This window comes from Sander lucioperca, chromosome 1 (assembly GCF_008315115.2).
Source record: "Sander lucioperca isolate FBNREF2018 chromosome 1, SLUC_FBN_1.2, whole genome shotgun sequence".
NCBI classification, from domain to species: domain Eukaryota; kingdom Metazoa; phylum Chordata; class Actinopteri; order Perciformes; family Percidae; genus Sander; species Sander lucioperca.
The window spans coordinates 50949463-50965058 of NC_050173.1; the positions used below are offsets into that span (position 1 = coordinate 50949463).

General features: G+C 42.8%; 1 protein-coding gene across 3 annotated transcripts in view; it reads left to right on the forward strand.

The window, feature by feature from the left end:
- The first annotated feature begins 844 nt into the window (after positions 1–844).
- Positions 845–15596, forward strand: part of brd8 (bromodomain containing 8) — a 17888-nt gene continuing 3136 nt past the window's right edge. For all 3 annotated transcript variants that reach the window (XM_031280149.2, XM_031280150.2, XM_036005543.1), the window contains exons 1-17: positions 845–942; positions 2273–2369; positions 3702–3771; positions 3886–3935; positions 4068–4190; positions 4280–4360; positions 6382–6446; positions 7133–7299; positions 7796–7987; positions 8240–8333; positions 8517–8641; positions 10344–10770; positions 10850–10887; positions 10972–11171; positions 12164–12256; positions 12521–12589; positions 13099–13384. In XM_031280149.2, the coding sequence (XP_031136009.1) occupies positions 924–942; positions 2273–2369; positions 3702–3771; positions 3886–3935; positions 4068–4190; positions 4280–4360; positions 6382–6446; positions 7133–7299; positions 7796–7987; positions 8240–8333; positions 8517–8641; positions 10344–10770; positions 10850–10887; positions 10972–11171; positions 12164–12256; positions 12521–12589; positions 13099–13384 (2196 nt within the window). In that variant the 5' untranslated portion in view covers positions 845–923. The remainder of the gene's footprint in view (positions 943–2272; positions 2370–3701; positions 3772–3885; positions 3936–4067; positions 4191–4279; positions 4361–6381; positions 6447–7132; positions 7300–7795; positions 7988–8239; positions 8334–8516; positions 8642–10343; positions 10771–10849; positions 10888–10971; positions 11172–12163; positions 12257–12520; positions 12590–13098; positions 13385–15596) is intronic.

Below are 15596 nucleotides of genomic sequence, written 5' to 3' on the forward strand. Positions count from 1 at the left end.
TAAATACATTCGTTGTTATTCCAACACATTCTCACACTCATCTCGTAAAATATGGACGCTTGGTCAGGTGTCTTTGTCGTTCTTATTGACCCTAAAAGTCTCCTTTAGCGCTTTAAGTAAACGCGCTTGGTCGAGACAATTGCCGTCCCTTTTGACGCAGTTATGTTTAGGAAAGGGTCGTGGGTGGGCGTACGGTTCTGTGACACGCAGGAGGAAAGAAAAAGACAACTATAGCAAGCGTGACAAGCGGGACGTGAACCCCGCTCTCCTGAGTGAAAGTCCTGTGTTTGACCCATCCACCCCCCCAACCAACATCCTTATGCAGAAATTAGCCCTTACATACTACTCGCTAAATCCTATCTAACTGCTGCTCTCCCCGGTGCGTTACACAAACACGCTGAAAGACGCCTTTTTCGTTGCATCAGACGCTGACAGCCACTGTCCAAACGTCCTTATTTTACGAGTTCGGAGTGAGAACGGGTTGGTTATTCAGTGAAATTAGTGATTTAGCAGGGGGAGTTAACACTTTTGCAATGCACTGTATCTGTGTCACATTCTCATTAGGGGCTGAGCCCCCCTAAAGGTCTGATCTTAGGATGGCCCCTGGTGTTAACACAGAGGGAAGACACAGCAGCTATAACAATCACAACATAAATACAGAAGGACCTCCTATTAACCTTTTACAAGTATTAAAATATAGCTTTAATGCCTGACTGGAATTGAAAATGGAAAAATGTCTGCTTTTTCGAAACTAAATTCGGGACCAAACAGAACCCTTATATATTTAGTTTAACGCTCTACTGACTGCAGCTGTAGTTTGTCAAACGTAGCCTAAACATTTTTTCCTTTTTCACCGTAACATCTGTGTGTACCACTAAACCCTGTCCGGCGGAAGTTGTGTACGCGGCCTTATCACAAAAGAAATGGCGAGCGGTATCGGCAGTGAGTAATATTTCCAAACTCTTTCTCGATTTTGTTCGTGATTTATAGCAAAACTAACAGTAACGTAAACAAACTCCAAACATTGCGGTTAATTTACTTTGGTTGTACCCATGGATGTATTACATTAACGGTTGCACTCTAGCCGTCTAGCGTCGTTGCTTGATAAAATGTACACCGTGTAGCTGTGTGTGTCTCGTGAATGTGTCCCCCTAATCAACATTGCTAAGCTAACGCTACTGTTTAAATATTACCAAACGCTTAGCTAGTGTATGTTATTGTCTGCAGGACCATGGCTTATAACTATTTTTTATACTATATTAATATGCAACATATTAGTTTAAGCCCCAGCACTTGAAAGAAACATGCGAAGTGCTACAATAAGTCTGAGAAGCATCATCTAAAAAAACGACACAAGCTAACGTTAGTAAACAATCTAGCTAGCTAGGTAACAGTAGCTAGCTAACTCTGATGATAATAACAATAAAACCATAAGGTGCGCGGCTGCGGGTGGACGTCATATTCATTACGTTTACATCATTAATACATCTCAGTTCGTATGGTTTATTTGAGTTTTATAGGGACAGGACCGTGAGTGACAAATTAACGTTACTCTGCCTGACAAAAAACCAAACAGACTCATCCTGATGACCGTTAGCTAGCTAGTTAACGTAGAATTTGACATAAAAGACCGATTTATTTATCTGCTCTGACAGAAGACACTGTAACTCAGTACGATGTCTGTCTAGCAAAAACCTCTGTTTTTTTGCAAAATGGGCCAAATGTATTATTCTAGGATTAAGGTTTGCGGTTATCATGTGTGGACTTTAATTGTTCATTGTTTGTGCCCTGAAATAAGGCATTTAATTAGCTAGTTACAAGCCAGAGGCTGCCAAGGGGTCAGCCCTATGTTCCCACATTTCTAAGATTTTTCTTAAAATTAAGCCCTATGTTCCGACAACCCTATGTTCCCACATTTCTAGGACATTTTCAAAATGTCTTGTGTTCCTACATTTCCCTTCAATTTAAGCCCTATCCTCCCACAAATTTTTTTTAGGGTTAAAACACAACGCCCGGGATGAATGTTGGGTAACAGATAAAATCTGATACAAATTTATGAAAAAGTAAGTGTGGGAACATAGGGCCTAATTTTGGAAAATAATCTTAGAAATGTGGGAACATAGGGCCTAATTTTGGAAAATAATCTTAGAAATGTGGGAACTGTGGGACCATAGGGCCTAATTTTCAGTGGAAAACAATTCTTAGAAATGTCCCGCTGCCAAGAATACCTGGACATGTTATGATTTCACTGTATTTTGTACTTTATTCACAGAACACAAGATACTGAATGTAGGGCCAACAGAGCCCTGGTCAGTCAGGGAGAAACTGTGCCTGGCCTCCTCTGTTATGAGGAGTGGCGACCAAAACTGGTAAGAAGAAAACCTACTCTACGCTTTACTCAACTGTTTTTGTTATTTATAAAAGGGGGCCGACACAGTTTATCAGATTTCTGCATTCATACATTTCACACATAGAAAGTCACCCAAGAGTATACTATCTCCATATTTAAAAAAAAAAGTATCTAAATATAAAATCAAAGTATATTAAAAAAAATATGCTTTTTACTGCAAACAAATCAAATCAGTCCAGTCAAGTATCTTTGACCTCTCAACCAACCCTTCAACAACTGTGATCTTCATTAAAGGAGCGCTATGCAGTTTTGGCCATTTCTTCGCTGTTTTCTCGCTTTTTGCTGGCAGGTTTCTCCCCCTACAGCTTTAGAATAGATAAAACTGCTGACTCCTCGCTTGGTCAGTCTGCCGTTTCCTCTTTCTCTGTTCCTCCGACAGTGCTTTCCTAGCTTTCTGCTTCTTTTTTGCCGGCTCAGCCATGACGATAGTGTGAGAAACTCCATCGCTACCTTGTTCTTATAGCTAGCTGGGTTCCTGTATCTGTGCAGTGCCGTGAAGCAGTTCGTTACATGGTGAGACCTGATATCACGCCATACTTCATGACGCTGAGGCCGGCGACTCGCTGGTCGAAAGTTGCAAGGGTGGTTTTTTTCCGCTCACAGGTGCTAGGGGGGAGCGAGACGACCACCATTCAACCCAAAAAAAAATTCATATAACCATTCCAATGACTCCGAAGCTGTTTAGTTAAGGTAAATTAAGCTATAAAAAACTGCATAGTTGCCCTTTAACAAGAAAAGAGCATCAACCTATCGATTCACACTTGATTTATTTCATGTAATTGGCAAACTGAACGTTTTTCTCTTTAAAATTTAACATATTAGCTCACATACATTATCTTTATTTAGTTATGTATCCAATTTTTAGGGCATGGTGCAAAAATACTACAGTAGTATGTCCTGTTAAATCTGTCTTAATTCTCACCACTAGAGGTCAGACTTGGGCAATGTATGGTGTCTGAATGGTGACCGATAGGATCTTATTCAGTGGTGGTACATGCCCTTGACAATCAATAAGCAGTTTGTATGAGAAGACCAGTATCAACCTGTTTTTTTTTTTTTTTTTTTTTTATTGTACCAGCTGTTCCCTTTCAAAAAATAATTGAAATAAGATTTATTTTGACAGCTGTTGAGGCATAATACTACAAAGCAGTTTATATTTTTAATGAACCGTTCCAATGCTTTTTCACAATACCCTGGACTTCACTTTTACGCATCTGAATTTATTCCTAACTTGAATGCGTTTCTTCTGTTACCAAATGCATTTCTCTCTGAATTTCTCTCTGTTTTCCAGGGTGTCTGTAAGTAGAGCCATCAAGCCTTTCTCAGAGCCGGGCCGTCCACCTGACTGGTTCTCACAGAAGGTGAGAAAGCTACAAACCTCCATAACATTTTCTCCAGTTGTCTTTTGAGCAGATAACTCCGCTGAGCTCTGCAAAATGGGCCTCAGGATAACAAATATTCTCTCCGTTTCTCAGCACTGTGCCTCACAATACTCTGAGCTGCTGGAGGCCACGGAAGCACCAAAGTCAGTATTATACAGACGTAGACACGCGCCTGTGTGCAGAATAATAATAATAATAATGTGTCGTCACTTTGTTTGACGCGGGTAACATACTTGTGAGTTGACTTAAAGTGTTTGTGCCCTCCTATGCGGCAGGCGTAAGCGCGGTGAGAAGGGCGAGGTGGTCGAAACCATCGAAGATGTCATCGTTCGTAGGCTAACCACTGAGAGGATAGAGGAACTGAAAAAACTGCTGCGAGACACACAGGAGCAGTACAGGTACATAGACCCTTAAAAAGAAGATCACTTAAAAGACGTTTGACCGCGAGGCATGACCGGTAATCCCCCTGTGCTTTCTGTCCTGACAGGAAGTTGAAGAAGGAGGTGGATCTGATCCAGACGGGTCACATGGACTCCCAGCTGAAGGAGCTGTGGGCAGAGATCACACTGTAGGAGTCCTATCAGTTCTTGTGTTTGATACTAACGCATCATTTACTGAGCAGATATGTACTGTATGCTGTAGCAAAAAATAATAACACAAAGTGCAATTTAATTCCAGTTGGATTTTAACAACTTTGGTGATCCTGATCTCCTGAATTTTGATTGAACACCACCATCTTGTCAAAATGTAAACGTGTACAACATTTAGTTCATGACAAGATTTCCGCAATGAAAATGATCCTAACTTCCCATCATCCTTAGCTGTAGGTGGGCTTAATGCTGCTATAGTATGTGAATATGCTACACGTGGTACATTTTAGTCGTTGTCTAGTAAATCCTCAGGCCAAAGTCTGAAATCACTTCTTATTTAATAGTATAGCGCACTATATTTACCCTGTGCCGTTTTTATTTGGTGTCTGAATTCTGAGCGCGTACATGTGTATAAACAGTACCAGTCCAAAGTTTGGACACGCTTTCTTATTAACTTGAATGGAAAAGCGTGTCCAAACTTTTGACTGGTACTGTATATCATAGTTACCTCCAAAACTCCACAATGGAACCAAAAAGTAGTGTCCATTGTATAGAAGCCGTTTACTAACAACAGCGTTGCATTTTATGGATGCAAAAATCACTGTGTGTGACTCATCACCTGTCAGTGATGACACACAAAGACGATGAATCGATGACAGAAATCTTCATTTACTGCTCACTATAGAGTAAACTACTGAGTGTCTAAGGCCGGTGACAGACAGACTGGCTGCGTGGCGTGAGTGTGTCAGCTGCGTGGCGTGTCCGTTTTTATTTCGGCTCCCATGGTAACAAGTTAGAGCTTGCACACTGCCTGCGAGACACGCACGTCTCACGCCGTGCCGAAAACGCGTGCATGCTAGAAATAGGACCGACGCCTATTTTTCACGCGACACACAAGCGTGTTGGAAGCGTTTCCAGGCAAAATAGAATAGGAAAATATGTTTATATGTCATTTTGACACAAATACATATTAATAAATGACATGTTGATGTTTGAAAGTATCTAGGTTTTGACATAAATGCAGATATAAATGTAATTAAAAAAAATATATATATTTTCTAATATTGCACCTGTCAATACAGAACCAAATATTCTGTAGCCTATTTTGCCGTCAATACTGCCGACGTTGTCTTCGCTGTAATCAAATCAGTATATATTTATGTTTAACATGATATTTAATTTTATCAATGGTAAACATACATGTGTGTACAGACATAGAAAACGCCACGCAGCGTTTTTTTTGGACACAGCCTTAAGGCTGATTTATGCTTCTGTGTTGAATCGACGGCGTACCCCCGCAGACCTCTCTGCATCGCCGCGAGCCCTCCGCCGTAGCTCAACGTGCACCTCCAAAAATGTGTAACTTCGCGTCAAGGCGACGCAGACTGCAAGGACTGTGATTGGTCAACTGGTCCTGTGTGTTGATAGTCGGTGTTTCGAGCAGCCATTTCGAGACATCAGCTCTGCAAATAAACTCAGACATATTTTGGTTCCAGCGACGGGGTTATCCGTTTGTAAAGTGTCTATATGTCAGTAACGTTTTGAAATTAGCACTTCGCCAGCAAGCACTACTTTGTGGGCAGTTGTGCTAAAGTTAGCTTGCTAACATAACATAAACTGGCTGGCAGACACCTCGCAAATGACCTCAGACTTATCACCCCCTAGCGTTATGGCGGTGAAATGCACCGCGATGCGAAGCAACCCCGACGCAGAACTCCGAAAGGGTCACGACGCCGTAGGAGCGACGGCGTGGAGTTGACGCAGAAGCATAAAACAGCCTTTTAGTCTCTGTCGGCCAGTGAGCAACCACCCTGGAGCAGCTGATTGCTCAGTAACGCCCAGCAGTTATCATTACAACGTATGGGAGAGGGTTCACCCAGCTGCTTCTGCAATTCAAACCTTTCAGCCACAATCCATCCCCTTTCCTTTTTGCCCTTATACCACCACCCTATATACCATCTTCTCAGGTTGTTAAACTGTGTGCTTTTTCCAACCTCAGAAAGAAGAAGCAGGCTGAGGAGGAAGCGGAACAGAAGAGGAGAGCCACAGAAACAGCGTACCAAGGTAGGCTCCGTGTGCACACTGGGAAGGCCCCCTGGTGAGCGCTGTCATTTCTCTGCAAAAAATCTAAATATCTTGGATCGTGTGGGTGTTTAATGTGAAATTCCTACTTCTCTCTTTGATAGGTGTTTCCATTTGTCATACCCCCACACAAGCTGGCATGCTGTGATAGAGATTTTGAAATTGCATCATAAATAACATAATACATTTCACTAGGTTTCTGTCAATCTGCCGCTTTTCAAGGTGCGAGAGCTTTACAAAGAGAATGTCTGCTATTTTGCCAAGATAAACATTTCATAAACATCATAGTAATTTGCAGTGTTGTACAGGTTTATGACATTGTTAAGAACAAAGAAAACACTAATGTACACATTGCTCATAGTCTTAATGAATAACAACATCCTATATGTAACATTTGTGAAATTGTACTTTACATTTATGTTCCAGTGAGGGCTTTTATGCAACAAATCTGCCCTCTTCTTGGAATATTTTTTGTATTACGTGTTACTTGTAAGGGACTTATTAAGACACTTCTTTCTCTTATGTGCTTGGGTTGACTTGTGCACTTTCACTAGATGTCTTTCTCCTAAATTCTGTGCTGTTTTTTTTCTGATTCCATGAACAAAAACAGATTGATTGATTAAGTCTCTCTCTTATTCGCCCCCTCTCATCTTCACCGTCCATCACAGCTCGTCAGGCGATGAAAAACACACCCAAGCGTCTGCCCAGTGTAACTGTACGCTCTCCCATGGGTGCCAGCCCCCCCACCATGGACTCTCAGGCTGACTCTTCGGTCTCCACACAGTCCATGGATACAGGAGGCGTTGCCTCCGATGACACCACCACCCACTCAGTTGTAAGAACATGCTTGTGTAGAACAGCGTTTGGTCTGTATACTCATTTAGCAGTGATGAGATACCACAAGAATAAAAATGTGTTTAGTAAGGGTTTTAAGGGGTTTACCTTTTGTTTATCTTGAAATCATTTCACAGAACATATTAGTACTCACTGTTGCTGTACAGGTACCGCACAGAAGTATAATTCAGGCTTCACTGTAGTAGATTTGGTGGCTGTCACATAAACTGTAATTCAACACCAACATCTCTGGTCAAATGAAAGTCTTGGTAGTGTCTGTTTACAATATCTTGAGATTGAAATCAGCACTCTAGACTCCACAAAAGTGCTTTATATGTATCTCCGACTAGTTTATTTTGTCTCATTATGAGACAACGGAAAAAGATCACCTCACGTGATGGTGTTTTTGGCAGTCTCAGCTCCTGGAAGGAACTAGGTGAGATGTTGCAGCTCAACTGTGCCAACCACTCTCACTGACTGTTTGCTGCCTCTGCCAGGCCCAGGGGGTCGGAGTGTTTCTACCAGCGACGGATGCTCCAGGCCCAGGGCCCAAAGATGGGGGCCTGGCCGCTCTAGTAGATGATTCGCCACAGAAGAGGATCCTCACCCAGAAGGCCACGCCGCCGCCCTCACCCCTCCTGTCAGAACTGCTGAAGAAAGGCAACCTCATCTCGGCCAGCCCCCGCCTGGTGAGAGCCAACTCGGGGAGACTGATCAGTCCGACTGTCAGTCTCTTTTCTGCCGACGGTCGGTCGTCTGGTTGGTGTGTCAGAGCCTTAAAGCAGCAATGATTCACAGACAGCAGATCTTACTGCAACATTCTAATATTCTCTATTCTAATGTTAATGAATATTATTTTGAACTGTATAAGTTTATCAAAATCATAGCAGTACTAGATTAAAACCTCACTTTTGTGTTATTCTTGTATTGATTGATGTCAGGTTGGGGAGGGAGACTCTACTGGAAGCCTCACCAATGGAGTACAGACAGCCACCGCAGCCACTGCCTTACCACCTGGTCATGAGGTCATCGCAGGTAAAATCACTTTGCATAACTGTTGTTGCATGCACACAAATACACACACTTGTTGTTTCCTACAACGAGTACCTTACCCGACTCACAGGAAGGAGCCGGCCTTTTGTAGCTCAGTGCACAAGTGTGTTTCCTTGCCACATGCATTCATTTTGTGTGTGCGTACGTGTGTGTGTGTGTGTGCAGAGGGTGAAGCTGCAGTGAAGGTAGAGCTCGGCGAGGAGACGGGGTTGGTGGAGGACCTTGTTTACATGGGAAACGAATTGGACCTGGAGACAGTAGGAGACATCATCGCCATCATAGAGGAGAAGGTACATACTGTGCTTATTTATCAAAGGCGCCACGTCAGTTTGTATCATTCACCATTAAAGAGGCAAACATGACCAGGATCAGAGTTGGTTGGCTTTTTTATTTATGTTAATTGGGGAATATGTTAGACAGAAAACATATTACTGCAGCAGTTTGTGGAAGAGTAAGGCCTCCTGCACACTGGCTGTGTGGCGTGAGCGTGTCAGCTGCGTGGCGTGTCCGTTTTTATTTTGGCTCCCATGTTAACAGGTTAGAGCTTGCACACTGCCTACTAGACACGCACATCTCAGGCGCGACTCGAACCGCGCCGAAAACGCGTGCATGCTAGAAATAGGACCGACGCCTATTTTTCACGTGACACGCAAGCGTGTTGGAAGCGTTTCCAGGCAAAATAGAATAGGAAAAGATGTTTATATGTCATTTTGACACGAATACATTTAATAAATGACATTTTGATGTTTGAAAGTCTCTGATAAATGCAGATATAAATGTAATTTAAAAATAAATAAATAAATAATAATAATTATCGATTTTCAAATATTGCAAATGTCAATACAGAATGAAATATTCTGTAGCCTATGTTGCCGTCAATACTGTGTTGTCTTTGCTGTAATCAAATCAGTATATGTTTATGTTTATGGGAAACATCCATGTGTACAGACAAGGCTATCAGCAGCAGCGCCGCGTCAGACACGTTTCTGGTGTGAAAAGACGTAGAAAACGCCACGCAGCCGCCACGCAACTGACACGCAACAGAAACACCCCGCTCTCGCCACGCAGCCAGTGTGCAGGAGGCCTAATGGATTCATGACAACATTGCAAGAGTGAAACACATTTAAGCACCAGACTTTGTAATTTTAGACTGGATACCAAAGAGAGAAATTTGCTGTTTTTTTAATACTTACTTGCAGTAGTGGAAGAAGTATTCAGATCCTTTTACTTAAGTAAAAGTACTAATACCACACTGTAAAAATACTCTGTTACAAGTAAAAGTCCTGCACTGAAAATGTTACTTAAGTAAAAGTATGTAAGTATCATCAGGAAAATGTAGTTAAAGTATTAAAAGTAAAATACTCAATGCAGAAAAATCCTCACATTTTAGAAACTGGAATCAGTCCTGTGTTCAATCGGCTAATCTTTCAGCTGGACTTGTAGGCCTTTTATATTGTTGGGTAGTTTAATTTATAATAAAATATCTTATTTGTGTTTTGTGTGCAAAAGTCCTAATTTGTAAAGTAACTAGTAACTAAAGCTGTCAGATGAATGTAGTGGAGTTAAAAGTACAATATTTCTCTCTGAAATGTAGCGAAGTAGAAAGTGGCATGAAAAGAAAAGACTCAAGTAAAGTACAAGTACCTCAAATTTGTACTTAAGTACAGTACTTGAGTAAATGTACTTAGTTTCATTCCACCACTGCTCATTTGTTTAATGATTACTCCCTTTTTGGAGGCTTGGGGTGTTTTTTTCCTTTTGTTCATGATGTAGAGAGGTATGCAATTTACTGGATCAATATTTCTTATCTTATATGTCTTATCATGTACTTTTTTTGTTTTGTGCATCACAAAAAATCAAATGTTTGACCTGTTGTGGCCAATTCCCAGTGCATCATTATGTAACATAGACAACATTTCCTGAATCAATAAGATCATCAACTTCACCAACTTTTCTGTCTTCTTGTCTCTGTCCTTCCCTCCTCCTTCCCAGGTCGATGACTCAGTGGAGGCCTTAGATGCAGCAGCGGTGGAAGCAGCTCTCTCTCTGTGTGAAGAGGCAGTGTCAGAAGGACACACCCTCCCCGGCCCCTGGGAGACCCAGGAGCTGAAGGTTTCAGACCCAGCACCCACGCTCCAAGACTCGGATCCCACACAGGAGCCTCGGGATGTGGCCGCGATGTCAGCCTTGATTCCTCCCAGCATGGAGACCCAGAATCAACCGGAAATTAAAAGAGAACAACGGCTCAAGGGAAACTGTGAGGGACCCGAGGCGACCGGAAGTGATGTCACCTCCGACGACGGTGCACCAGGAAGTGAGGTCACGGAGGAGGGGCCGGCGGGGAAGGAGGCCACAGATGCGACGGTCAAGAGTGAAGGAGAGGAATGGAGCCAGCCGGAGCCCAACCCGCCCTGCCTAGGTGGGTGGTGTATGTACACACACACACACACAAATCATGCTTATATATTTATAATCCCCTTCTCATTTCTGTCCCACAGACTCTGAGGACAGCTCTGTTTCCGGGAAAGAGTCCAAGGTAACAGATTTATGCACACGTACACACATGCATAGCCTCTGTAGAAACAGTCATTTCACTTAATGTGTGTGTTCTTGAATCCAGGAGGTGAAGGAGGAGGAGGCGGGGAGTGAGGGCGACCCAGAAGAAGGGATGGAGCTGAAAGAGGAGTGTGGGGAGGGGGAGGGTCCCTATCTGTCGGAGGTGGAGCGGGCAGCCAGCGAGAGCGAGGACGGTTACGGTCCGCCCTCCCAGCGCTACACAGCCGATTCACTGGCCAGCAGCCCGGCCTCCTCTTCCCAGCTGTAGGTGTCCACATGTGTTCATGGTTGCAGAAAGCACTGTGACGATTGTGTCATAACCATTTTTATCTACTGGGTGATATGTAGTGGTAAAGTGGCTTGTGTGAATCCAGGGCCATGTCCTAAGCTAACCCCTGTCCTTACCAGGGCTGTAAATCACACCTTTTATCACCACACAATATTATATTGATTCTTTGGACAACGATACAATATAATACTGATATCACAAAGTCTTCCACGATACGATTTTGATTGAATTCAATTCAGAGGCCTGTGACTGATACGAGGCGATACATAAGCCTTTTTAACACAATCAATTACATTTATATATATTTACGAAAAGCAACTAAAATATGATTTCACAACTAAGCTCTTCCAGACATTTGAATTAAAAACAAACTACTGTTATTTTTTTGGGCATTTTAGGCCTTTATTTTGACAGGACAGCTGAAGACATGAAAGGGGAGAGAGGGGGGGGAATGACATGCAGCAAACAGCCGCAGGTCGGAGTCGAACCCCCGGCCGCTGCGTCGAGGAGTAAACCTCTATATGTGCGCCCGCAAACTACTCTTTTTAATAAAATCAATAAATATAAAGTGGGAATTTCAAAATAAAGGCGCATCTTAAAGATGATTAATTTCTTTAAGATGGATGGTTCGTGGATGATTGAATAATGCCAGCGTCTTCCTGCACCCCTAGTCCTTACCACAACAAAACATTTTAGGAGAAATGCTGCTTTAAAACTAGATAAAGCTTCGCTGGCATGTGTCATGAGTATTCATGTCATGGCCTCTGAATCAGATTAGGGCTCCATTTCTCTGAGCTAAGCACTTTTTGGCTGCTGACATACAAATTCTAACAGTGTGTTAGTTATCTCTACTTGCCTCTCTGCAACTTGTGATTTCTCTTCTGCTTCTTGTTTTCCATTCACTGTGCACGTCACAATCCTCTTTTTCATTCCCGCTCTGTCTTCACTTCCTCTCTGTGTGCATCAGATCTACGTGTGGGGAGGACCAGGAGGCAGTGCAGGCCCAGAAGATCTGGAAGAAAGCCATCATGCTGGTGTGGAGAGCCGCAGCCAATCACAGGTGGAGCTTCTTGGAGTGCCTCAACCTCAACAACGAATCAAAGTCTTTGTTGGCCAAAATGCTTTAGCAATATCTCGCAGTCAAAGTTTTTTAGAGCCTCTGTTTTTAAGGTTGTCACACAATTGTCCTGATTGTAATGAGCTGTTGCATGGTATCGACTAGCAGAGAGACTTTTTCTATAAATGTTACATTCCAACATGATAGTATTTAATCAATCTGTTTTATTTTAGTGATGTTTCATGAATTCATGTTGAAATGATTCAGGTATGCCAGTGTCTTCCTGCAGCCAGTGTCAGATGACATCGCGCCTGGTTACCACAGCATCGTACACAGGTAAGAACACACACACTCACTTGCTTTTTTGCACAATAAGTAAGAAAAAACAATTAGCACTTTCATCCACTTATGCTGCTATGCACCTGCACTTTACATAATGTGCAATGCTAATAAATTATTTTACCAAATTATTTCACTATTTTACTACTTACTCTAGTTTTAATCTTTTCACCATCGTCACATTCTCTGATCTGATGTTCTTAGTTGAATGTGTGTTTGTTTTTATGTTTGCACCATAGAGTAGCACTTTTAATTTCGTTGTATATACTTACAATGACAAAGTCAATTCTGAATTTTTTTAGTCGAATTACATCGTACGTGCACATCTGAAGTGCATTTAGTGCATTCATGCCGCACCAAAATTCTCCTTTGCAGCCAATAGGAATGAATCTTTGTTAACCAGTGTAATAGTGTGTAAATAACAGTAATAGTAAATAACGGTGAAACAGTTAAATAAACACATCTCTCCCTCTCCCTTGTTGCTCCCATCATCCTTCCTGCTCCAGACCCATGGACCTGTCGGCCATTAAGAAGAACATTGAGTCCGGCGTGATCCGTACAACGGCCGAGTTCCAGCGCGACATCATGCTGATGTTCCAGAACGCCGTCATGTACAACTCGTCGGACCACGACGTGTACCACATGGCGCTGGAGATGCAGCGCGATGTCCTGGAGCACGTCCAGCAGTTCCTGGCCACCCAGCTCATCATGCAGACCTCGGAGAGCGCCATCTCGGCCAAGAGCCTCCGCGGCAGGGAGGGAAACCGTAAGCCAGGAGAGCCGGCTGAGAAGGTGGGTCGGGGCGACTTGTTGGGGGTCAAATTAGAATCCCCTTTTAAAGGTGTGAAACAAAGCACTGTATAAACCTCCCAGTCCAAAGATGTCACTGTTAATGTTCAAAAATATCAACAGTGAGCCAGGAAGAAATGTTGGGATGTGGAGGAGCTACTTTATCAAAATCATAGACTCAATCTTTGGAGCCCTTACGCAACCACGGTCCACTCACTCAGGTGTTTTCACCGACTTTGAGGAAATAAACCGCTTTTCTGGAGTGTTTATTAAACACGTTGTATAGTATATGGAGCGATCTCAGAAAGCAGTAGCTCCACCCTTCAAACTTTAACCAGAGAAGAGGTCTAATCAGAATAACTGAAAACACCTGTGTGCAAGGCTTTAAAGGTGCTGTATGAGTTCCTGCATGGTTTCAGGGCGATTTCATTTTTGTTTCAGATTGTAGGCATCTGTCCTTGATCCGCTAGCTGCCTGCCCCCTGAACACACCGTGAAAAAGCCCGGTCTCGGGAGACAACACAGGGGTCGTAAACGTCAAACAAACACTAGGGGCACAGGATAGGCACCAAAATACAACAAATGCAACCCCCCCTCCCCCAACCATCTTGTCAGTGATTGGCTGGAACGTGGTTTGTTGTATTTTGGTGCCCAGCCTGTGCCCCTAGCTTTTGTTTGATGTTTACGACCCCTGTGTTGTCTCCCGAGACCGGGCTTTTTCTCTTTTTTTTTTTTTTTCCACATCTGTTGTCCTACTACTGCAGGCTGACGTCATGTAATATATGTATGTATGAAGATTCATAAATATACAGTATGTAAAGGAAAACATCATCCAGTAACAACATTCCTGTTACTTAGTAGAATGTGGCTGTCTCTTGAACAGGTCAGTGATGGTTTGTGGAAAGAAATGAATGAATGGATATGTCACACAGTCTGTCAGTAGAGAACCGTGTTGCCATAGTTGTGGACTCAAGTCCCAGATTTGTTGACTTGACCGTACGGTCAGAGGGGTTCTCATATTCTTACCAAAACATGTCTCAGCAGATACCTGACTAATGTTCTACATGTCATGATGACCAAAATGTATGTCCTTTTGAACTATTTCTAATAGATTAAAAGGACCATCATAAATGCAGGGCCTTTGGATTGACTTGGCGTTTGGGTTTCTTTCTGTATCACTATTTATAACAGATTGTATACTTGATCCTAAGACAGTTTTGATCACCACTGATGAAGAATGTGTGTTATTTCCTCCCATTAATATGAGACAATTTTGCTAATGTGAATAAATCTAACTTGACCATTTTCCCTCTGTTCTGCAAAGAAGCTGACATTTTACTCGACATTACATTAAACAGTATACCTTTTGTACATCACGTCTGTTGAATCCATGCTACTTTCATATATACATTTAAAAGAACCTCTATGCAACCTTTTTGGAACTAAGTCTGTTTATTACTATAACAGAATTGTGCTTCACCAATTAGTTATTGTGTAGCCTATCGTCACTCAGCGTAATGTAAGTGTGACTTTGCAGAGCCAGGGATGCAAGCTGACACTTGGCCCTGATTACATGTAATATATTTGCATTCACATCAGCATCATACAAACTACACGGCACACTCGAGACGTGTGGTCAACTCGGTGCCAGTTGTCTGTCTCGTCTCGGCTCGCTACAATGTGCTTCAGTGGAATAATTCCTGGTCTTGACTTCCCTGCTGATTCATGTCCTGCCTGTCGGCTGCTCCTCTCCTCACTAACTTCTGTCTGTCTGCATCTGCCTGTCACTGACTCAACTGTTTGTCTGCGATTGTCTGCAGTGTTCATATTTGCTGTGTGTGTGTGTGTGTGTGTGTGTGTGTGTGTGTGTGTGTGGGGTCTTGAGTGTGTGTCTATAGGGTTCCTGTTGGTCATGGCATTTTCAGAGTATCATAGGATGTAGAAATTTCAGTTCCAGGGCGCCCGGGGAGCTCACTTGGTAGAGCGTGCGTCCATATATAGGGGTTTACTCCTCGATGCAGTGGCCGCCGGTTCGACTCCGACCTGTGGCGCCTTTGCTGCATGTCATGCCCCCCTCTCTCTCTCCCCCTTCATATCTTCAGCTGTCCTATACAAATAAAGGCCTAAAATGACCAGAAAATGATCTAAAAAGAAATGTCAGTTACAGACACGGAATATCTGGGAATTTGCAACATTTTCTCAGGAAGTCCAGAAGT